This window comes from Podarcis cretensis (assembly GCF_951804945.1).
Source record: "Podarcis cretensis genome assembly, chromosome: 12".
In the NCBI taxonomy this organism is placed as follows: domain Eukaryota; kingdom Metazoa; phylum Chordata; class Lepidosauria; order Squamata; family Lacertidae; genus Podarcis; species Podarcis cretensis.
The window spans coordinates 21,438,588-21,461,139 of NC_137181.1; the positions used below are offsets into that span (position 1 = coordinate 21,438,588).

The 22,552-nt window shown below is 44.9% G+C and overlaps 2 protein-coding genes and 1 long non-coding RNA gene across 7 annotated transcripts in view; 2 read left to right on the forward strand and 1 right to left on the reverse strand.

Annotated features, from left to right (window-relative positions):
- The first annotated feature begins 2,930 nt into the window (after window positions 1–2,930).
- Window positions 2,931–8,845, forward strand: LOC307199071 (patched domain-containing protein 3-like). Of its 2 annotated transcripts, XM_079946658.1 has the most exons (4): window positions 2,945–3,721; window positions 4,762–4,883; window positions 5,927–6,072; window positions 6,896–8,845. In XM_079946658.1, exons 1-4 carry the CDS (start codon window positions 2,960–2,962, stop codon window positions 8,476–8,478), a joined length of 2,613 nt encoding a protein of 870 aa, XP_079802784.1. In that variant the 5' UTR covers window positions 2,945–2,959; the 3' UTR covers window positions 8,479–8,845. The 2 variants fall into 2 exon arrangements, with proteins under 2 accessions (XP_079802785.1, XP_079802784.1); XM_079946659.1 differs by lacking the exon at window positions 4,762–4,883 and having other exon boundaries at window positions 2,931–3,721; window positions 6,896–7,059.
- A 3,776-nt stretch (window positions 8,846–12,621) lies between these two features.
- On the forward strand, window positions 12,622–18,061 carry LOC307199078 (patched domain-containing protein 3-like). 3 transcript variants are annotated; one of them, XM_079946687.1, is made up of 4 exons: window positions 12,622–13,436; window positions 13,768–13,889; window positions 14,531–14,676; window positions 15,886–18,061. In XM_079946687.1, exons 1-4 carry the CDS (start codon window positions 12,675–12,677, stop codon window positions 17,412–17,414), a joined length of 2,559 nt encoding a protein of 852 aa, XP_079802813.1. In that variant the 5' UTR covers window positions 12,622–12,674; the 3' UTR covers window positions 17,415–18,061. The 3 variants fall into 3 exon arrangements, 2 of the variants coding, with proteins under 2 accessions (XP_079802813.1, XP_079802814.1); XR_013831810.1 differs by lacking the exon at window positions 15,886–18,061 and having other exon boundaries at window positions 13,787–13,889; window positions 14,531–14,666; XM_079946688.1 differs by lacking the exon at window positions 13,768–13,889 and having other exon boundaries at window positions 15,886–16,048.
- Window positions 18,062–19,320: 1,259 nt separating this feature from the next.
- LOC307199312 overlaps window positions 19,321–22,552 on the reverse strand; it is a 66,201-nt gene continuing 62,969 nt past the window's right edge. Inside the window, exons 3-4 of one of the 2 annotated variants that reach the window (XR_013831857.1) lie at window positions 21,581–21,746; window positions 19,321–19,806 (exon numbers count right to left, since the gene is read on the reverse strand). This is a non-coding gene — a long non-coding RNA (uncharacterized lncRNA). The remainder of the gene's footprint in view (window positions 19,807–21,580; window positions 21,747–22,552) is intronic. The other variant, XR_013831858.1, reaches the window with a different exon arrangement.

Here is a 22,552-nt window from a genome sequence, read left to right on the forward strand (position 1 = left end):
TAGGGACTACTCAGTTCTCTCTCTGCTCAAGTGATATATATTTTTTTGCACTCTCATGTTCATCCCCATTGAACTATCTTGTCGTGTGAATGATTCCACATGAAATAAGCCATGGGTACGAGAAACTAGAATTTGTCAGACTGGAGCAATTTTGAAGCTAGAAGGTATGCATCTGAAATTCCTTGGAAGGTGTGTTTCTAGGAATATCAGATGTACCATCAGAAATAGGGAAGCAGGTGGCGCTGTGGGTTAAACCACAGAGCCCAGGGCTTGCCGATCAGAAGGTCAGCGGTTTGAATCCCCATGACGGGGTGAGCTCCCGTTGCTCGGTCCCAGCGCCTGCCAACCTAGCAGTTTGAAAGCACGTCAAAGTGCAAGTAGATAAATAGATACTGCTCCGGCGGGAAGGTAAACGGCGTTTCCGTGTGCTGCTCTGGTTCACCAGAAGCGGCTTAGTCATGCTGGCCACATGACCTGGAAGCTGTACGCCAGCTCCCTCAGCCAATAAAGCGAGATGAGCGCCGCAACCCCAGAGTCGGTCACGACTGGACCTAATGGTCAGGGGTCCGTTTACCTTTACCATCAGAAATGTGAAGGTGCCTACAGAGTTAGCTTAAAGGGAACGTTTTCTTGGAAACATCACCAAGGTGTGAGAACAAAACTTAAAAACTAAGTAAGTCAACAAACTAATGTTTCAAGGGTGGTCAACAATCCTGACTATTCTGAATGACTATCAGTTTTTTACAGCTGAGTATTTGGTGCCATCGTGTGGCCAATTTAATTTTACATATCTGAGAGAATGGGTTTAATACAACTCCTGCCACCACACATCACTAACCACTGGCCATGCTGGCAGGAGCGGATGAGAATCTGAGTCCATCAACATCGGTTGGGGGGGTACAGGTCCCCCATCCCAGCTGTAAGGCATGAGCTAACAGATGAGGCGATTTCTTAAGAAGAAACCTTATACTGTATATGACTTGCATCCCAAAGCCAGACACATTTCAAAGCAATCCCTTTTAAATACATACACAAGATAGCTTTAAGCACATACAATTTCCTTCTCCAAGGAGCGTCAAATCTCCCTCTCTTGAGATATGTCTGTTCTTCATGTTACAATGTGAAATTGCTAATAATTGCTCTGGGCTACAACCAAAGCATTAGATAAAGAGGTCAGAAGAGAGTACAGCATGCTAGTTTATGTCACTACCTGCTATTTGAATAGAGACTGAAGCAGTGTTGGTACAGCATCTTCCCTTGTGAAACTAGTCTTTCTTGCATTGATTGCACACCAACAATACAATCATTTTAGTGAATGAAAAATACAACTCTTAGTTCATTGCCAGATTCATTCATAACAAGAGCACAAGTATTCACTTAAAGGTAAAGGTAAAGGGACCCCTGACCATTAGGTCCAGTCGTGGCCGACTCTGGGGTTGCGGCGCTCATCTTGCTTTATTGGCCAAGGGAGCCAGCGTACAGCTTCCGGGTCATGTGGCCAGCATGACTAAGCCGCTTCTGGCAAAACCATAGCAGCGCATGGAAACGCCGATTACCTTCCCGCCAGAGCGGTACCTATTTATCTACTTGCACTTTGAGGTGCTTTCGAGCTGCTAGGTTAGCAGGAGCAGGGACCGAGCAATGGGAGTTCACCCCGTCGCGGCAATTTGAACTGCCGACCTTCTGATCGGCAAGTCCTAGGCTCTGTGGTTTAACCCACAGCACCACCCGTGTCCCTATTCGCTTAAGGTGAACTAAATGTTCAGATTTATAATGACGAGGAACTAAAAAACTGAGCAGATTTAATTGTGCAGCTACTTCCACAGCCACATAAATCGAATGATCAGAATTCCTACAGGAACCATGTTACAGTGGTACCTCGGGATGCGAACGGGATCCGTTCTGGAGCCCCTTTCGCATCCTGAATGGAACGTAAGATGCGACTGCATGTCTGGGTGTGCACGGGTTGTGTTTTGCTGCTTCTGCGCATGACGTCATTTTGAGCATCTGCCCTTGCGCCAGCAGTGAAACCCGGAAGTAATGCGCTCCGTTACTTCTGGGTTGCCGCGCAACGCAACCCGAAAGCGCTCAACCTGAAGCACATTCAAATTGAGGTATGACTGTACTTATTTCCTTGCTGCTCATCCCCAATCCTCTTTGCTCTCTGTAGGTCACATTTGCTATTGCATCTGCTATTGTCAGTGTTACTGGTTTCATGTCCCTCCTTTGGCATGAGAATCTTGAATTGTTGATCCATGATAACCTTGTTTTCTGTCAAAGGTAGCCCCACCTAGTATACATTGAAGTATAAGTAGGAGATAACCAGAGCATGCACCACTCTGCGAGAGAGTCTGTGGTCAGGCAGGGTCTCAGTCTGTATACCAGATGGAGCTTAACATCTTTTGGATGCACCTGCCCCAAAGGTGGGGTGTCAAGCCCAAGGTGTAACTCACTATTCCTACTGCATTGTAGTTGTCCCCAAGACACTTGCTAAGTGAAAATCACATATTTAAGGCCTCAGCATTATACACCCAACGTTTATAGAGCTTAACTCATGTCGACTCTGTGCTTGGGATGGAAACCTTCAGTTCCTGCTGCGAATATCTTTCCCATTTCCAACAACGCAAAAGATTTGTTGCACAAAAATGTGGACATTGCGAGATAGATAGAACGCGAGCCCAAGCAGGGGCCGAAGAGGGCCAACCTTGCTTTCCCTAATATGATGTCCACCCCCCACTGCCGCCCCTCCCGTCCAAGTCTGCAGCGCCTTAGGAGCCCGAGCAGGAGGAGGCCACGGTGGTGGACGCGTGGAACTGGAACGCAGCCGCGCCCGGCGAAATAACGCCCGCCGGGCAACGGACGGCGGCGCCCACCCTCCGACGGCGCACCGGGAAGAGCGGCCGCACCACGCAGAGCACCCGCCCAGCGGCGCGGACGCGACGTCGCGGCTCCCTGGACGATGGCGCCCCGCGGCTGCCACACGGACTGCGTGGAGCGTCCCCTGTCGCGCGCGCTCCGCCACTTCGGGGCCTTGGTGGGCGCGCACCCGTGGCCCTTCCTGCTGGCGCCCGTGGCGCTCACCGTCGGGCTGGGCACGGGCTTCGTGATGCTGCGCAGCCGCGAGGCCAACGACATCGAGGGCCAGTACACGCCCGTCGGGGGCCCCGCCAAGGCGGAGCGTTGCTTTATCCGGACGCACTTCCCGACAGACGACGCCCGGCGCTTCTCCCCGCAGAGGCTGAGCACCGAGGGCTCCTTCGCCTCCTTCATCGCCGTGGCCTCCGCCTCCGGGGGGAGCGACTCGGTGCTCACCAAGGCGGCCTTCACGGAGCTGCTGGAGCTGGACTCGGCGGTGCGGGCGATGACCGCCGGGGAGCGAAACTTCGCGGACCTCTGCGCGCGCTGGAACAACACTTGCCTGAGCCCCAACCCGCTGATCACCGCCGTCGAGGGCGACGCGGCCGCCATAGAGACGCTGCTGCCCTCGCTCACCTTCCCGCTCTACCAGAGCCACGTGTTCCTGGGCTACTTCCTGGGCGACGTCGTGCTGGGCCCGGGAAATGGCACTGCGCGCCCCGTCCGGGCAGCCCGGGCCATGCGCCTCTTCTACTTCTTCCAGGAGGACGGAGCTTCGCAGCGACAGGCCAGCAAGGTCTGGATCGAGACCTTTCTGGAGCGCATCCCCGTCGTGCTGAGCACTATGAACCTCCATTTCACCCGGGTAAGCGCCGCGCGTGCACGTCTCGGGAGGCGGGCAACTTTGGTCAAACCACTTTGCGACGGCACTGCCTTGTGCTCGGCAGTTGCGTCCTTCGCTTTGATAAAAAGCCGTCGAGGTTCTCAAGCGTGGGTTGGCTTTCCTCGCCCGAAAGGCTCCTAGGGCAGTAGAAGCAGGAGGACAGACCCTGCCCCAGCCTTGCCATCCAAAAGCCGGGACGAAAAAGGGATGCGGAGGAAGCTCAGAGCTGCGCTGACTCTGTGGCTTATATGTTAGGATGGGGCTAGCTAGTACCTGCACGATGCAACCCTCCCCTTGCATAACAATATAATAACGAATTTATATGCATACAGCCATGGGTGCCAACTTGAATAAAATATTGTGGGGCCCAGGTAAATAGACATCAGAGGGCTCTCCAGGCCTGAGATCAGAGTCCAGCATTATGATTAAGATGTACAGTATGTAGGTGCCATGACCTATATTCTCTAACCTCAAAAATACACGTTTTAAAAATATGCATATCCTTTATTAAAGAATGGCTTGGTGCTCTGAAGGGGAGCAGTGGAGGATGAGCAACCATTGGAAACCTTCCCTCCCACCATACCCAGAATGAGCAAAGGCAGAGCTTTAAATCAGACCACCCTCAATCTTTTAGATTATATTAAACTGATATGGAAGAGGAATGCCTTTTTTAGGCTGCAGTCCCATGTCCGCTAAACATGGAAGTAAAATGTGATGTTCTTCTCAGTGGACGCGTGTAGGGTTGCTGAAATTAAACAGGCTTGAAAAAACTGGGCAGAGAGTTTTAAAAATTATCGTGCAAAAAGTATTTCCATGGAATGAAGTTGCCACTTTCTGGAGCTTCCAACTAACCGTTGTTGTTGTTGTTGTTGTTTACATAATGCAGTGAAGGAAATTACAATATAACCATTCATTTTATGATTTTTCTTAGCCAGCCTTGATACCCTCCAGAATATTAAGCTACATCTTAAGAGATCTATTATGCAATAGTTTGTCTTATTCTTTCTTTCCTCACTTGGCAGGTGACCTATTTTTCCTCAGAATCCAGACAGAAAGAATTTGGAAAAATTACCAAGCGCGTGATCCCATTGGTTTCTGTCACATATTTTTTAACAATATTCTTTTCCATTGTATCATGTGCAAGGTAATCTCCCCACCTTAATTCTTTGGAGAGGGAGGGGAAATCCCTGTCCCCCACCCCCACCCCACCATCACAGGTAGATCTGCAATATGCACTAGCTAAGTGAAGTATTGTAGATGGGTAGATCTGCTTAAAGAAATCCCAGTACAGTGGTACCTCGGTTAAGAACTTAATTCGTTCTGGAGGTCCGTTCTTAACCTGAAACTGTTCTTAACCTGAGGTACTTTAGCTAATGGGGCCTCCCGTTGCTGCCACACTGCTGGAGCACGATTTCTGTTCTCATCCTGAAGCAAAGTTCTTAACCCGAGGTATTATTTCTGGGTTAGTGGAGTCCGTAACCTGAAGCGTCTGTAACCCAGGGTACCACTGTATTGAAAGCTAATTGGGAAAGTGTCACTCAGCAAATGAAGTGAAAGTCTCATGAAAAACACTGCAGCAAAATGGAGTCAGAGATCTGGCCCAAATGTAGGCCTACTATGTAGAGTGAAGCCCACTAGCAGACGGAGGAGGCAATGTTCTCAATAGCTAGAGTGGCTTGTTCACTCTCTGTCAGTTTCAATTTCTCAAAGTTACTGTTTCTATTTATTCCTCCCCCCCCCCCGTAATATTTTCTTGATTTAGTATGTATTTTTGTGTTCAATATAAGATCATTGGGTTGAAGGGCGGTAAAAAATTTTAATAAAAGTTAATAATAAAAAGTGCAATAATAACAAAAATAAAACAAATTAAAAATGTAACCTATGAAACGTCACAGCCCATAAAAACCAAAGGACAAAGGTACAGCACAGTTCCAAAGAGATAATAAAGTGTTAACCCATACAAAGGTCTCCTTTACAAATCATAAAGATAAGTTTCTTAAAAATGCAAGTATTCGCCATCTGTGAACTCCATCATTATTAAACCCTAGAGAATTTCTATTTCTTACAGTTGCAAGAAATACGTGCAACTGCTGTGTGGCACTGTCATTTTGTTCAAGGAAGCTGCAAATTGGCACATTACCACGGAACTCTGAACCCAAACATAATTCTTCTTTATCTGCTTTACAGGATGGATTGTGTACGGACAAAAATTTGGATTGCAATTTTTGGGGTGATGTCAGCAGGATTATCTGTCGTCAGCAGCTTTGGATTACTGCTGTTTTGTGGGGTGCCATTTGTTATCACAGCTGCAAATTCACCCTTTCTTATACTTGGTAAGTCAATACATTCCTCATGCCTTCTTATCCATTGGGCTTTCGATGGGTGTGCCTAAAGTAGGTATTGGGCAGTAATCCCATATAAAACTATGATCATTTGGAGAATTTAATGCTTATTCTTCTTTTTTTATTTGAAATTACATAAGTGAGCAGAAAAGTTTTATATCACATGTGTTGCAGGGCCAGATGACTCCTCCGATCTCTTCCAACACTATAATTCTATGATGCTATCAATGGGCATATGCACACATTTTTCATCACACGCCTTCAAAACATTTATTAGCAAAGGGCAGATCTGGCCTTGATTGCTCCTCCTACATGAGGGGAATGTCCCCAAAATGAAAACTTGTGTGGAACAAGGAAAGCTTGCTTTGTGTGCAGTGTGTTTACGCAAGCCAATGCTTTTCTATCCCTGCTGTTATAAATTCCTGAACATTCTTTGTAAAGCACTCAAATATTTTATAAAGAAAAGTAGGTTTCCGATTTGTAAATACAGCCATGCCTCGGTTCTCGAACGGAATCCGTTCCAGATTCCGAAACTGTTCAAAAACCAATGCGCGGCTTCCGATTGGCTGCAGGAGCTTCCCGCAGCCAATTGGAAGCCGTGTCAGACATTCAGGTTCTGAAGAACGTTTGCAAACCAGAACACTCACTTCCGGGTTTGCCGCATTTGGGAGCCAAAACGTTTGAGTCGCAAGGCGTTCGAGAACCAAGGTACCACTGTCAATAAATGACTAGGTGTGTTTCCCTAGTAAATATCCATGTTGTTCTCCTATGGCATGTTTGGAACTAGTATGTTACATATTTTTCTATTCTTCAGGGGTTGGTGTTGATGACATGTTCATCCTGGTATCCTGCTGGCAGCAGACGAAAGTGAAGAAGGGAGTCATAGAACGGATGGCTGACACCTATGCAAAGGCAGCTGTCTCCGTTACCATCACAACACTTACCGACGTTTTGGCCTTCTACATTGGAGTTGAAAGTTCCCTTGTGTCTATTCAGTCATTTTGTTTGTATACGGGCACAGCCTTTGTGTTTTGCTACATCTACAACCTGACTTTCCTTGGGGCAGTTCTTGCTCTTAATGGCCGAAGGGAAGAGAGCAACAAGCATTGGCTCACGTTCAAGAAAGTGATGGATAAGCCTCAGGATTCGAAGAGCCCTATGTATAACAGGTGCTGTATAGGAGGGGCTTTCGATGAGTCCACTGGAACAGAGACTGAACATCCCATGTATGGCTTCTTTAAAAATCACTATGCACCCTTCCTGATGCACACCAGGACCAAGTTGTCTGTGGTAGTCCTTTATCTGGCATACCTGGTTAGTAGTGTTTACGGGTGCAGTCAACTTAAAGAAGGTATAAATGTTCGACACCTAGCTGTAGATCGTTCTTATGTCGTTGCGTATTATGACTCAGAAGAAAAACATTTTACTGAGTATGGCCCAAGGCTCATGGTTGCTGTTACAGAAAGCATACCATATTGGAATTCATCTGTCCGTGCAGATCTTGAGAACTGCATGCAGTTGTTTGAAGAGTCCTCCTATGTGGATAAGAGATTATCCGAGTCATGGCTGAGATCTTATGAAATGGTTGCAAAAGGGGCATCTTTAAATTTAGATGACCGTATGTCATTTATGACTAACTTAAAGACTCTTTTCCAAGCAAATCCAGAGTATGAGTGGGATGTTAATATTAGTGCTACTGAAATAGTTGCATCACGGTTTTTCATACAGACCGTCAATGTTACTACTGCAGTACATGAGAAAAATCTTTTAAACCAAATGAGACAACTTGCTGAGGACTGTGAGACGCCACTATTGGTTTATCATCCAGCTTTTATATATTTTGATCAATTTGCTGTAATAATGGAATACACCATTCAAAATGTTTTGATTGCTGCTGGTGCCATGTTAGTAACTTCCTTGCTGCTCATCCCCAATCCTCTTTGCTCTCTGTGGGTAACATTTACTATTGTATCTGTTTTTGTTGGTGTTACTGGTTTCATGGCCCTCTGGAATGTGAATCTTGACTCCATATCTATGATCAACCTTGTAATTTGCATAGGGTTTTCAGTAGACTTCTCTGCTCATATTTCCTATGCCTTTGTTTCCAGTGAGAAACCCAAAGTGAACGATAAGGCAGTGGAAGCTCTCTACCGCCTTGGTTTCCCTATCCTACAGGCCGCTGTTTCCACCATTGTGGGCATCCTTGTGCTGCCCATGTCATCCACTTACGTCTTCAGAACCTTTTTTAAGATAATGTTTCTAGTTATTTTTTTCGGGTCTCTTCACGGTCTCGTTTTTATTCCTGTATTTTTAACATTCTTTGGGTTTTGTGGTGAAGTTTCAAACAAAGAGGACCAAAATGATAGCAAGGGCATTGAAAATTCACCCAATGTTTAAGGAAAACATTGTCCATATGGAAACAAGATTGAGGAACTCGGTTTTCTAGAAGGAAATGTTATGGGGAAATTGAGGTTTTAGAATGAAAAATGGAACTAGTGATTGTGAACATGGAAGGAAAAACCATAATCCATCTATATTGCCTGTAAATAGCTTGTTAATATGTTCAGTTGTTCCTTATGTTCCATAGCTATCTAATCTTCCTATTTATGTCATGTAAATACACCACTTGGCTTAAAATTTTCACTTGAAAGGTGTTATGGTTTGTTACAAGACTCCAAAACAATACATGTTTATTTGGCAAAGCACATTCCAGTCATTTGCTGACAGTATGGCACACCCAAAATAAATGAATGTGGGATAGAGATTGCTCAGGTGACTGTTTGAACTCATTCTGTAACAACATGCTGTGGCGATTGCCTTTTAATCTTAGCAGAAACTCCTGGCTTCTTGTCCTAGCTGCTCCTCAGGTTCCAAGTCGGCAAAATGAAACGAAATGATTTATGTATAGGGGGATGCGGTATGGAAAGGAGAGAGCACTGTCTGCATTGATGGTGGTGGTATGAATGCTTCTAAGAGGCAAATCAAGAAATCCCTTTTCAACTGGAGGTGGTTGTATTCTGAGATTCCCCTGGTCCAGAATTCCTTCCCATAAGTAGAAGACACAGGACAGTCAATGTGAAGTTTGGCAGCAGGGAAATTCCAACAGCACAGAATCTGGATTCTCTTCTTCTTCGTGAGAAGGGAATTTCCATGTTAAGACAGGGCAGTGTGAAACTTCAATATTACAGTACTGTATTCATTATTGCAGGGATGCGGGTGGCACTGTGGTCTAAACCACAGAGCCTAGGGCTTGCCCACCAGAAGGTTGGTGGTTTGAATCCCCGCGATGGGGTGAGCTCCCGTTGTTCGGTCCCAGCTCCTGCCCACCTAGCAGCTGCTATTTCTGGAGAAGTGAAGAAGTAGCAGTCTGGAATCTTTATGATTTAATCTAATCTGTAGAAATTAGACAGTTATATCTCAAACCATACCCACAGAATATTGGATTAAACCACTGAGCCTAGGGCTTGCCGATCATAAGGTCGGCGGTTCGAATCCCCGTGACGGGGTGAGCTCCCGTTGCTCAGTCCCAGCTCCTGCCAACCTAGCAGTTCGAAAGCACGGCAAAGTGCAAGTAGATAAATAGGTACTGCTCTAGCAGGAAGGTAAATGGCGTTTCTATGCGCTGCTCTGGTTTCGCCAGAAGTGGCTTAGTCATGCTGGCCACATGACCCGGAAGCTGTACACCAGCTCCCTCGGCCAGTAAAGCGAGATGAGCGCCGCAACCCCAGAGTTGTCCGCGACTGGACCTAACGGTCAGGGGTACCTTTACTTTTATTCACTATTGCAGTATACAATGTAAATAGGGAGTAGAAAAGGTTCCCTTCTGGATGACATTCTGAGTGGGGGAACACACGCCAGTGGTGGGCAGGGCCAGAGGCAAAATGGATGGAAGGCAGAAAGTAAATTTTACCTCAGGACAATAGGCTAATTTCTGCACATACACAACACTCTCTTATCTTCCTCCAAAGAATTCTGCTCTAAGCAGACACAGATACAGAAATTCCCTCCATTCAGGCATTAACTCAGGTTCAGGAATGGTGAACACAAACCATATTTGTTCACAGTATTTATTTACCCTTTTAAATCCACAGATTATGCATAACTGATGTGAACCGCAAGAGGAAGAGGCTACTGTTGCACTGAGGTCCTTCTTGCAATACTTTTTATTACTACCGTATTTTTCGCTCTATAAGACGCACCAGACCATAAGACGCACCTAGTTTTTAGAGAAGGAAAACAAGAAAAAAAATATTCTGAATCTCAGAAGCCAGAACAACAAGAGGGATCACTGCACAGCGAAAGCAGCAATTCCTCTTGCTGTTCTGGCTTCTGGGATAGCTGCGCAGTCTACATTCGCTCCATAAGACGCACACACATTTCCCCTTTTTAGGAGGAAAAAAATGAGTCTTATAGAGCAAAAAATACGGTAATTTCACATAATCAGACCAATGGTCTATATATATATATATATATATATATATATATATATATATATATAAAATTTTTCATTTTTTAACAGTGTTCTTATACATTTAAATCATTTCAGTTTTTTCATATTAGAGATTACTTGAATCCCCAGACTTCCCCCCACCTCACCCCCTGCTTTCCAATATTTATCTATTTTTCAAACTCGTTTTAAATCCTTTTTTTAAACTTTAGTCTTATTACATTATAAGTGTTATAATAATCCTGCTAACGTTTTAAAATCATCTACAATGATCTTTAAGGTACTCTAAAAAAAATTCTCACTCTTTGCTGAATTTCTTGTCATCTTAGTGTCTGATCTTCATGGTCATTTTTGCCATTTTGGTATAGTCCATCATAATGGTTTTCCATTCTTCTTTGGTTGGGACCTTCTCTTTTTTCCATTTCTGTACAAAAAGCATTCTTGCAACTGTTGTCACATACATAAACAACCTTTTAAAGTCCTTTGTTATTTCTCCTATTATTCACAAAAAGAAAGATTCTGAGGGGGGTTTTGGCAAAGTTTGTCTTAAACATTTTTTCAGTTCATTATATATTATTTCCCAGAATTCTTTTGCCAATTTGCATGCCCACCACATGTGGTAAAATGTGCCTTCTTTTTCCTTACACTTCCAGCATAAATTGGAAGTGTTTTTATACATTTTTGCTAATCTTCTAGGAGTCAAATACCAAAGGTACATCATTTTCATATAGTTCTCTTTCAGCACACAACAAGCCGTAAATTTTAAACCCTCTTTCCGCAACTTTTCCCACAAGTTGTATATTATATCCAATATATTTTGCCCAGTGTATCAAATCAGACCAATAGTGAAGTCCTTCTCTCAACTGGTGTGTTTTAATTACCCCTGCAGTACTTTTCCTTTAAATTTTTTGTCATTCCAGGACGAACACCCTACCAAAAGCAGAGGCATGTTATCGGCCCAAAGGTGTAAACACACTGTTCCTATTTCACTGTGGTTGTCACCAACATACCTGCTAAAAGTAAATCTTCTTTATTAAACCACATCTTTGACCCCTCAGCACTTTACATCCCAAGCTTTATACCGCTCACCTTATACAGTACCAAGTTTTATACCGTTGACTCGCATCATGCACGTATCTGTGCTTGGGGGATGGAAATACACATTGCTGGTATCGCCTCTGCAAATATTTTCACCATTTCCAACAGTACAAAAGATTTGTTTGGCCAAAAGGTGGGCATTCCCTAGTGCCAGATTCATGTAGCTTAGGGCCCCTCTCTCTTGGAGGCCCCCAGAAAATTTAAAGGGAAAAAACCTGGATGTACATTTCCAAAATATAAGATAGAAAACAAAATAAAACCTACATACAGCAACAGTGTTTTGTGTTGTGTAGGCTCCTATGATGCAAGTACAGTGGTACCTCTGGTTGCGAACAGGATCCATTCTGGAGCTCCGTTCGCAACATGAGCAGAACGCAACCCGCAGCGGCACGTGCGGGTTGGGATTTGCCGCTTCTGCGCATGATGTCATTTTGCGCGTCTGCGCATACGGCGAAACCCGGAAGTAACCCTTTCCGGTACTTCCAGGTCACTGCGAGACGCCAACCTGAAAAAATGTATCATGAAGCAAACGTAACATGAGGTATGACTGTAATGAGCCCTGCCTGCTATCCTGCTCCCTAAAATATCACTGGTTTGCTCATTTCTATATATAGGGTGCCTACATTCTGCATGGTCTGGTTGCATGGCAACATGTGCAAATGGCTTTAGATACCTATTAGGTCCGTAAATTACCATAGCATATATTCCACACAAGAAACAGCGGCAATTTGTTGCTGGCAAAGGGCATAGAAAGGGCCCCTTCAGTAGCTTAGGGCCTCATCAAACCTAAATCCGGCCCTGGCATTGCCAGATGGAACGCGAGCCCGAGGAAAGGCAGCCGAGGGCCAGCCCCGCTTCCCTCTGATGCGACGCCCGCCGGGCCTTGGGCGTCCGAGCTGGAGGCCGCGGCGGCGGGCGCGTGGAACGCAGCCACGTCAGGAGAAATAACGTCCGCCCGGCAACGGATGGCGACGCCCACCCTGCGACGGGAGCAGCCGGCCCCGAAGCCGCAAGCGGCTGTCTCGACGGGGAAAGAAGCAGGCAGGCGATGGCGGCCCGGGGACTGCGCCGCTTGCACACGGACTGCGTGGAACGGCCCCTGTCGCGCATGCTGCGGGACTTGGGCGGCTTGGTGGGCGCGCACCCGTGGCCCTTCCTGCTCGTGCCCTTGGCGCTGACGGGCGGGCTGGGCGCCGGCTTCAAGTACCTGCCCCGCAACGACCTCGGCGACCTCGAAGGCATGTACACGCCCATCGGAGGCCCCGCCAAGGCGGAGCGCCGTTTCGTCCTGGCGCACTTCCCGACGGACGACGCCGCGCGCTTCTCCCCGCAGAGGCTGAGCACCGAGGGCTCCTTCGCCTCCTTCATCGCCGTGGCCGACGAGGACTCGCTCCTCACCCGGGAGGCCTTCGCCGAGCTGCTGGCCCTGGACGCCGCTTTCCGGAGGATCGCCATCGGCGGCGTCTCCTTCGACAGCCTTTGCGCGCGCACTGGGAACGCCACGTGCAGCAGCCCCAACCCGCTGCTCAGCGCCGTGCAAGGCGACCCGGGCAGGATCGAGGCGCTGCTGCCTACCCTGACTTTCCCCATCACCGAAGACGGCCTTTTCCTCGGCCCCTTCCTGGGTGGGGAGAAGCTGCTTCCCGGAGTCGGCCCGGTGCGCCCCTTGCGCGGGGCCAAAGCGATGCGCCTCATCTATTTCTTGCAGAATGACGTGTCTTCGAGGCGCGAGGCCAGCAAGATCTGGCTGAAGGCCTTTCTGAAGCGCATCCCCGGCGTGCTGGACTCCTTAAAGTTCAAATTCATCCGGGTAAGTGGCTTTCTTCCAGCCGCTCCTAAATTGACACTTGTAGGATGAAACTCATCTTGGGAAAACTTGGCAAGTGAATTTTTTATTATTATTATTTTAGATCGCCATGCAACACGCTTTAATTTGGAATTAAGTTGCCATGTTTTGGAGCTCATCAGTAATCACACTAAAAAAAAAATACTATGAAGGAACAAGCAATAATAATAACTATTCATTTTATGATTATTCTTAGCCTGTCTTCTTAGCCCTTGAGAACATTAAGCTATAAATTAAGAGACAGATTATTTAACACTCTATGTTCTTCCTTCTTTCCCCACCCCTAACCTGACAGGTATTCTATATTTCCTCAGTATCAAAAAAAGAAGAACTGGAAAAACTTACTGGCAAAGTGATCCCATTGGCCACTATCGCATATTTTTTAACAATAGTCTTTACAATTGTATCATGTGCAAGGTAACTTCTCACCCCATAATTCTTGGGAGAGGGAGGGAACCAGGGCCGTAGCTAGGGGTGGTGCAAAATAGGCTAAAAATGTGTCCATAAGTATAAATATTGATTATTGCCTTATAAGAAATGGTTTTAAATAAAGGGTGAATTGAATGGGTGGAAGGGGGCGTTGGAGAGAGGCGGAAAGAAGAGCTAATTTGTCCATGGCTAAGGAGTGCAATCTGGATGGTTCTGTCAGGGGTGCAAGATCACCTAGCTACGGCTCTGCAGGGAACATCCCTCTTTTTCAACATGGGCAAATCTTTAATACGCAGGAGGGAGCAAATTGGCACATGTACCATGAAATGCCATATTCCACTAGATGCTTTTAAATCTGTTTTCCATGCTTTTTGGTTGTCTACTGGTCAAGTTTCTACAGAGTATAGACAAGTATAGACAGAGCAAAGCCCACACATAGACTGAAGAGACGCTGTTATCACTACCTAGAGTGGCTTTTGATCATTGGTACACTAAACACATGCTTAGTCTGCCTATTGGGTAATCCAGTACTGATACCTCTGCAGGTTTCCATTTCTCAAAGGGCGTAAATTGGCACATACACATTGAAACTCTGAATCTAGATATGCTCTTCTTTATCTGCTTTACAGGATGGATTGTGTACGGACAAAAATTTGGGTTTCATTTTTTGGGGTGATGTCAGCAGGATTATCTGTCGTCAGCAGCTTTGGATTACTGCTGTTTTGTGGAATGCCATTTGTTATCACGGCTGCAAATTCACCCTTTCTTATACTTGGTAAGTGGGCAAATGTATGCATTCCTCATGCTCTATCCAGTGGGCTTTTGATGAGAATATCTAAATATGAAAGAGAACTTTCACCCATCTATTATTTTCCTGAACTGTGCTAAGAATTCTAGTTTCTCTATGGCAGAGCTTTCCAAACTTTTCATACTTGTAACACACTTTTTAGACATGTGTCATTTCAGGACACAGTAATTCAGTTTGACTAGCAAACCGTAGGTTAAACTAACCCCTTTTCCAGTCCCTAGAGGAGCACTGGGAGCGTTTGCACAGCACACTGTAGCCAACACACTAACATGTCGCGACACACAGTTTGGAAAGCTCTGCTCTATGGTGCTCTGTCATGGTTAATCTTCTTAGGCTACGGAACAGCTGCATATTCCTGCATTGCAGGGTCTTGAACTAGATGAACCTCAGGGTCCCTTCCAATTCTATGATCTGCACTATGATCAGCTATACCCACTTACTTGGGAGTAAGCTGCATTGAATTTAGTGAGACTTACTTTTGAGTAGGTGGGGCTGTGGGTTAAACCACAGAGCCTAGGACTTGCCGATCAGAAGGTCGGTGGTTCAAATCCCTGTGATGGGGTGAGCTCCCGTTGTTCGGTCCCTGCTCCTACCAACCTAGCAGTTCAAAAGCCCGTCAGAGTGCAAGTAGATAAATAGGTACCGCTCCGGCGGGAAGGTAAACGGCGTTTCCGTGCGCTGCTCTGGTTCGCCAGAAGCGGCTTAGTCATGCTGACCACATGACCCAGAAGCTGTACACCGGCTGTCTTGGCCAATAAAGCGAGATGAGCACCACAACCCCAGAGTCAGCCACGACTGGACCTAATGGTCAGGGGTCCCTTTACCTTTACTTTTGAGTAGAGAGGTATAGTATTGCACTGTAAGGTTCCAGTTGTGTGCACCAGAGTGGCGAACTGGTAGAACACAGGCTGGATGTCTCTGTCTAGCTCATGGCATCCTGTCCGTAACTACAGTGAAGTCTGGGGGAAAGCTTGCCATTGTCTCCAACGGAAGTCTTTTGTTATTAAGGCATCACAGGGCTCTCTGTTTTATATATAGAATTGCAATATTAATATAACTTACTAATCTGTAAATAAAAAATGACTAGGTGTGTTCCTCTTGTATATATCTATATATTCACATGTTTCTCCTGTGGCATGTTTGCAACTGGCATGATCAATAGTTCCTGTTCTTCAGGGGTTGGTGTTGATGACATGTTCATCCTGGTGTCCTGCTGGCAGAAGACTCAAGTGAAGAAGTGTGTCAAAGATCGGATGGCTGACACCTACGCAGATGCAGCTATCTCCGTTACCATCACAACACTTACCGACGTTTTAGCCTTCTACATTGGAATTGAAAGTTCCTTCATGTCCATTCGGTCATTTTGCTTGTATACAGGCACAGCCTTTGTGTTCTGCTACATCTACAACCTGACTTTCCTTGGGGCAGTTATTGCTCTTAATGGCCGAAGAGAAGAAAGCAACAGGCATTGGCTAACATTCCAGAAAGTGATGGATAAGCCTCAAGATTCGAAGAGTCCTATGTATAACAGGTGCTGTATAGGAGGGTTTATTGATGAGTCCACTGGAGCAGAGATTGAGCATCCCATGAATGGCTTCTTTAAAAATTACTATGGCCCCTTCCTGATGCACACCTGGACCAAGTTGTTTGTGACAGTCCTGTATCTGGCATACCTGGTAAGTAGTAGTTATGGGTGCGGACAACTTAAAGAAGGAATAAATGTCCGAAATCTAGCTGTAGATCGTTCTTATGTCATTCCGTATTATGACCTGGAAGAAAAATATTTTTCTGAGTATGGCCCCAGGGTCATGGTTATCGTTAAGGAAAGCATACCGTATTGGAATTCATCTGTCCGTGCAGATCTTGAGAACTGCATGCAATCAATGGAAAATCTATCCTATGTGGACAAGGATCTTTCAGAGTCATGGTTGAGAACTTACCAAACTGTTGCAAAAGGCATTTCTTCAAATTTAAATGACCGAAGTTCATTTATTGGCAATTTATCAGCCCTGTTTAGAGTACATCCAGAATCTGAGTGGGATGTTAATGTTAGTGCTATGGAAATTCCAGTGTCACGATTTTTCATACAGACCATCAATATTACCAATGTAGAGAAGAAGAAGGAACTTTTAAACCAGTTCAGACAGCTCGCAGAGGACTGTAAGTTATCACTGATGGTTTATCATCCAGCTTTTATATACTTTGATCAATACAATGTAATAATTAAGAACACCATTCATAGTGTTTTGAGCGCTGCTGGTGCCATGTTAATTACTTCCTTGCTGCTCATCCCCAATCCTCTTTGCTCCCTGTGGGTAACCTTTGCTATTACCTCTGTTATTGTTGGTGTGTCTGGTTTCATGGCCTTTTGGAATGTGAGCCTTGACTCCATATCCATGATCAGCCTTGTCATCTGCATAGGGTTTTCAGTAGACTTCTCAGCCCATATTTCCTATGCCTTCATTGCCAGTGAGGAACCCAGAGTGAATGACAAGGCAGTGGAATCTCTCTACCGCCTTGGTTACCCTGTCCTACAGGGTGCTGTTTCCACCATTGCGGGTATCCTGGTGCTGTCCATGTCATCCACTTACATCTTTAGAACTTTTTTTAAGATAATGTTTCTGGTTATTGTGTTGGGACTTGTTCACGGTCTCGTTTTTATTCCTGTGTTTTTAACATTCTTTTTTGGGGATATTATTCCTTAAAATCAACTGTTTAGGTTCATCTGCAGACTCCCAAAACACTACCTGCCTGTTTGTGATGGCATGGTTCAGACACCATAGCAATGGTGCGCCCCAGATAAGAGTAGAATGGGATAAAGATGGTTTGGGGGCCTGTAAGGAGCTTAACAACATGCTGTGACGGTTGCCTTTACAGAAGCACTTTGCTTCTCCTCTTTTGTGTTGGTATCCCAGCTGTGCCTTGGGTTCAGAGCCATGGCAGGCACCAAGATAAGGGGGTGCAGTGTGGCAAAGGGAGAAGTCTAGCTGGTTGCAGTGTGGGTCCCTGTATGAGGCAAATTAAGTCCAGGCCCAAATCTCATACGATCTGGGCTCTCATAGTATTCGTGTAAACCCTTTTAAAATGGGAGAGTTTGTATTCTGGAGTGCCCCCCCAATTCAGACTTCATCATCATCGGTAAAGAAAACAGGATCGTTGATGTGAGGTTTGTCAACAGAGAAGATCTGAAATCGGTGCCGTAGATTCAACCCTTAAAAGCACTGAGGGGCAATTCTCATGTGAAACAGGGCTGACTGTCAACAGGACATAATGAAGTTGAAAGCTGAGGTGATCTCTCCAGACCTTCATCAAAAATTGTAATGTATACTATTAAAATAATTCAGTTTATTTATTTATTGTGTTTACTTTTCTGTGCTAACTTCAGGGAGGGTGAGGAGTTAGCTGTTTGAACACAAGTGTCACTAGATGGCACTGTGGAAGACGACTAGACTGAACAGGAAAATAAAGTTCAGTTTTGTGCTTCATCTCAAGATGGAACAAGGCTTCTGAGTAACTTGACAGCTATATCGCAGTGTGTTGCCCTGTGCACCAGTTCAGCTACAACTTACACTATCTTTAGGATCAGTCTGTTAATCTGGCTGGTGACGTTGATGACAAATGTTTTTTGGGGGGTGGGGAATCAGCAGAGGTCAGCATTATAAATGCAAATTTTACAAATTTGTTACAGCCATTTGTTTTAAGATACTGCTTCCATTCAAATATATTGTATTTTTGTAATACTCAAACTGTTTTATTTTGCCACTGGAAAATCACAGTCCATTTCCCTCACTCCTTTTACAATAGTTTGACATACGCAGTTGTAAATACCACCTAGAACAGGGGTAGGCAACATAAGGCTCGTGGGCCAGATGCGGCCCAATTGCCTTCTCAATCCGGCCGCGGACGGTTCAGGAATCAGTATGTTTTTACATGAGTAGAATGTGTGCTTTTATTTAAAATGCACCTCTGGGTTATTTGTGGGGCATAGGAATTTGTTTTTGTTTTTGGTTGTTGTTTTTTTCAAGTTTGGCCATCCCTGGCTTATGGGGTCCTTCAGGGTTCTATTCTGCCCCCATGCTATCTAGCATTTAAATGAAAACACCATAACTCACTTTATGTGGGGTGTCTTTGAAAAGTGCTCAGAAACTTCAACTGGCTCGAAAAGCTGCAGCCAAATCATAGACCGGAGAGCACATGACTTCTTTGCACAATTCAAAGTACTGGTTATGACTTTTAAAGCCCTACACAGCTTTAGTCCAAGCTATCTGAAAGACCATATTCCCTCATATAAACCTGCCTGGATGTTGACATCTTTGGAGAAGCCCTTCTCTCAGTCCTGCCACCTTCCCAGGCACACTTGATAGGGAAAAGGTCTTCTGTTCCCAGACTCTGGAACTCCTTCCCTAGAGACGTTAGACTGGCTCCCTCCTTGTTGTCCTTCCGCCAGCAGGTGAAAGCTTTTGTTCTTTTGGGAACTGCCTGCTTTTGATGAGAGGGCTGGTGCCATGCTGTTTTTATTGTAATTATTTGTGTGGTTTTAATAGATTTTATATATGTGTGTAGTTTTACTTCTAACAATGTTTAATTGTTTTCTTTAGTGTTTCCTTTTTACATGTAGGCCGCCTTCAGTCCCATCAGGAAAAAAGGTGGGGTATAAATAAATATATAATACTGTAATTATAAGTAAAACCATTGAATGTACATATGAAAAACACTGGTCATAGGAACATAGGGAGCTGCCTTTTATTGAGTCAGACCATTGGCCCATCTGTCTCAGTTTTGTCTACACTGATTGACAGTGGCTTCCCAAAATTTCAGACACTGTTTTCTCCCAGTTGGGGATTGAACCTGGGACGTTCTGCATGCAATATACATGTTCTGCCACTGAACCATAGCCATCCCCCATAGCCACCATGTTGGACTTGCGGACAAATCTGTCCCAGTCCCAGCAAACATTGTTCCAAGTATTAGTGCATGCTTGTTGTGACAGTGAAGGGTTCCTGATCGCCAGAATCCATTGCACAGCAACGCTTATAAATCGGCCAATGGAGTAAGAACTGCACTGATGCCTACGATATTCTCTGAATCTTTCTTCCACTGTATGATACAAAGAGAAATACGAGTGAGAACATCTTTGTCTCCATAGCTCATATGAAACAATATTTCATCCACTGACATTTCACACATTCTGGAGACCAAGGGCAGCCAACATAGTGCAGTCACAGTGTTTGTTGGACTACAGTTCCCATCATCCCTGACCAGTGGCTATGCTGGCTGGGGGTGATGGGAATTGGAGACTGAAGGGAGTTGAAGTGCAGCACATGGAGGGCATCATCTTGGCTACCCCACTGCAGACTGTAGCCCTCATCAGAAAATTGCATGACCTTCATAGAGCTAATACGTGGAGCAGAGCAAAACCTCACATCTTGTCAGTGACTCCCACCCCAATGTCCATGCAAGGATTACAGTGGTACCTAGGCTGCCGAATGGCTTGGCTCCCAAATGCCGCAAACTCAGAAGTGTTCTGGCTTGCGAACGTTTTTTGGAAGCATTGTTTCCGGGGCCAATCAGAAGCCGCACCTTGGTTTGCAAACGTTTTGGAAGTCGAACAGACTTCGAGAACGGATTGAGTTCAAGAACCAAGGTACCACTGTAATTACTTGTAGGCATTGCTCAAGGGCGGGGATCTAAAGTGAGCCTTGCTGTCCTCCACATGAACTCTATTGATACCATTTAATTTTGGGGGCATTTTTTCCAAAACAACACCTACATTTCCTCATTGTGGTGTGCGTAGTTATTTCCACCACATTACTGTTTTATCTTTCCAGCCTACCCTCTGATGTTGGTTAGGCTGACAAACTGACTGGCCCAAGGTTACCCCATGAACTTCATGACCGGAAGGGGATGTGAATGGCGGTCCCCCACTTTAGCTCAACAGTGACAGTTCTTAAAGAACTCACATGTGAAACTGCTGACCTAACAAATAATATGTAACGAGTTCCTAACATTAGCCTCCATTCCTAAGAACTTGAAAGTGACCAATGTAGCACACAATTTAAACAATGGATCCAGAGGGAATCCAGGAAATTGTAGGCCATTTAGTTTAACGTGTGTTCTAGGTAAACTGGTGGGTGGAAAGCATTATTAAAGTTAATCAAAAATATGCAAACCCAAATCTTCCAAAGCAGGATTAACATGGTTTTTGCAAAAGTAAGTTGTGTCTCATTAATCTTTCACAGTTCCTTGGGAGTGTTAATAAGCTTGTGCATGGGGCATGCTTGAAGCTTGGATCATAGAGTTGGAAGGGATCAGTAATATCATCTAGTCCAGAGGTGGCCAACTCCCAAGAGACTGCGATCTACTCACAAAGTAAACAACTGGCAGTGATCTACTCCCTTTTTTGAGGGTTCAGGTCAAAGTTGTTCAGTTTTTTTTAGGGAGGAGGAAAGCCCCGTTTTCTTGCGGTTCAGGTCGAAGTTGGTGAGCTTTTTTTTAGAGGAGCCAAACTTGTTGAGCTTTAGGGGGAGCCAGTCTCTACCACAGACGTCCAGTGATCTAACAGTAGATCACGATCTACCTGTTGGACATGCCTGATCTAGTGCAAACCCCTTGCAATGCAGGAATCTTTCATCCAATGTGGGGCTTGAACCTACAACCCACAACCTCATGCTCTACCAACTGAGCTATCCCTCAGGGTTATCTAGTAAGCACTGTACACTTGGGATATTTAAAAAGCCTTTGACAAAGTCCCTCACCCAAGGCTCCTGAGCAATTTTAGTAGTTGTGCATCAGTAGCTGGAAGCACAGAGGAGGAATAAATGGACAATTCTCACAATGGAGGGATTTACTCATTCCTAAATTTATATCTCACCTTTCTTCCTAGGAGCTCAGTGTGGCATACATGGCCCCCTCTTCTCCATTTTATCCTCACAAAAATGCTGTGAGATAAATCAGGTTGAGATATTGTGGCTGGTCCAGAGAGTCATGTACTAAGAAAGGTTCCCCAAGAATTTGTATTGGAACCAGTGTTTTTTAACCTGTTCATAAATGATATACGGTTAAGAGTAAATAGATTTTACTGACCTGTGGATAGTACAGTAAGAAGGGAAAAAATACATGTCTGATATTTTGGAAAACGTGCATATACATATACATATATATATATATAAAGTGACTGCAAGCACAGGGAAACAAACACCTGCAGGCATGCCCACAATGGACCACAGGTTTCTGGAATTTTTTGGGGGGTGGGAGAGAACAGCAGCGCATCCACAGCTGTGAATGAAAAACATTGCAAAAGAGTGCAATTAAAAGTCAGGGCTGTGCAAGCCACATGCACATTAAAAATCTGGTATGTTCAGAGCCTATGTCACATCCTAAGTATATCTACTAGTATGTCATATGAACAGGAAATCTATTTATATTCTTGTGGTATCTGAAATCCGGCACAAGCATCATTCTGTACAATAAAAAAATCTAAAGCCTTTCACCGTGGCATTTAAAAGAACTTGCTTGGCAATCACATAATTATAATAATTTCTAGATTCATGAACTCTTGTGAATCTGCAATTTCTCACCAGTTTATTCCAAAACTGCTTCATTCAACTTCTGTGAAATCTTCTTAGTGCTAGCTTTAAAGAACAGTGCCTTTTTGCTCTTCTGGATCCTAGCTGGTCTTCAGCACGCTTTTAAAATATATATATATTTATACGTGGCACACCAATCATTAATTTTTTTTATCAGCAGGAGCTAAATACTATCAAAACAGCAGATGCAGCAGCAAGCAAGTTCCTTAAACCACCAGGTCATGTGCATAAGAAGTAAAACTGAAAGTAAAAGACAA

Coding starts and splice junctions, on each gene's coding strand:
- LOC307199071 (XM_079946658.1), top strand. CDS start 2,960: ATGGCGCCCCGCGGCTGCCACACGGACTGCGTGGAGCGTCCCCTGTCG. Junction 3,722..4,761: donor TGAACCTCCATTTCACCCGG/GTAAGCGCCGCG, acceptor CTCACTTGGCAG/GTGACCTATTTTTCCTCAGA. Junction 6,073..6,895: donor TTCACCCTTTCTTATACTTG/GTAAGTCAATAC, acceptor TCTATTCTTCAG/GGGTTGGTGTTGATGACATG.
- LOC307199078 (XM_079946687.1), top strand. CDS start 12,675: ATGGCGGCCCGGGGACTGCGCCGCTTGCACACGGACTGCGTGGAACGG. Junction 13,890..14,530: donor ACAATTGTATCATGTGCAAG/GTAACTTCTCAC, acceptor TCTGCTTTACAG/GATGGATTGTGTACGGACAA. Junction 14,677..15,885: donor TTCACCCTTTCTTATACTTG/GTAAGTGGGCAA, acceptor CCTGTTCTTCAG/GGGTTGGTGTTGATGACATG.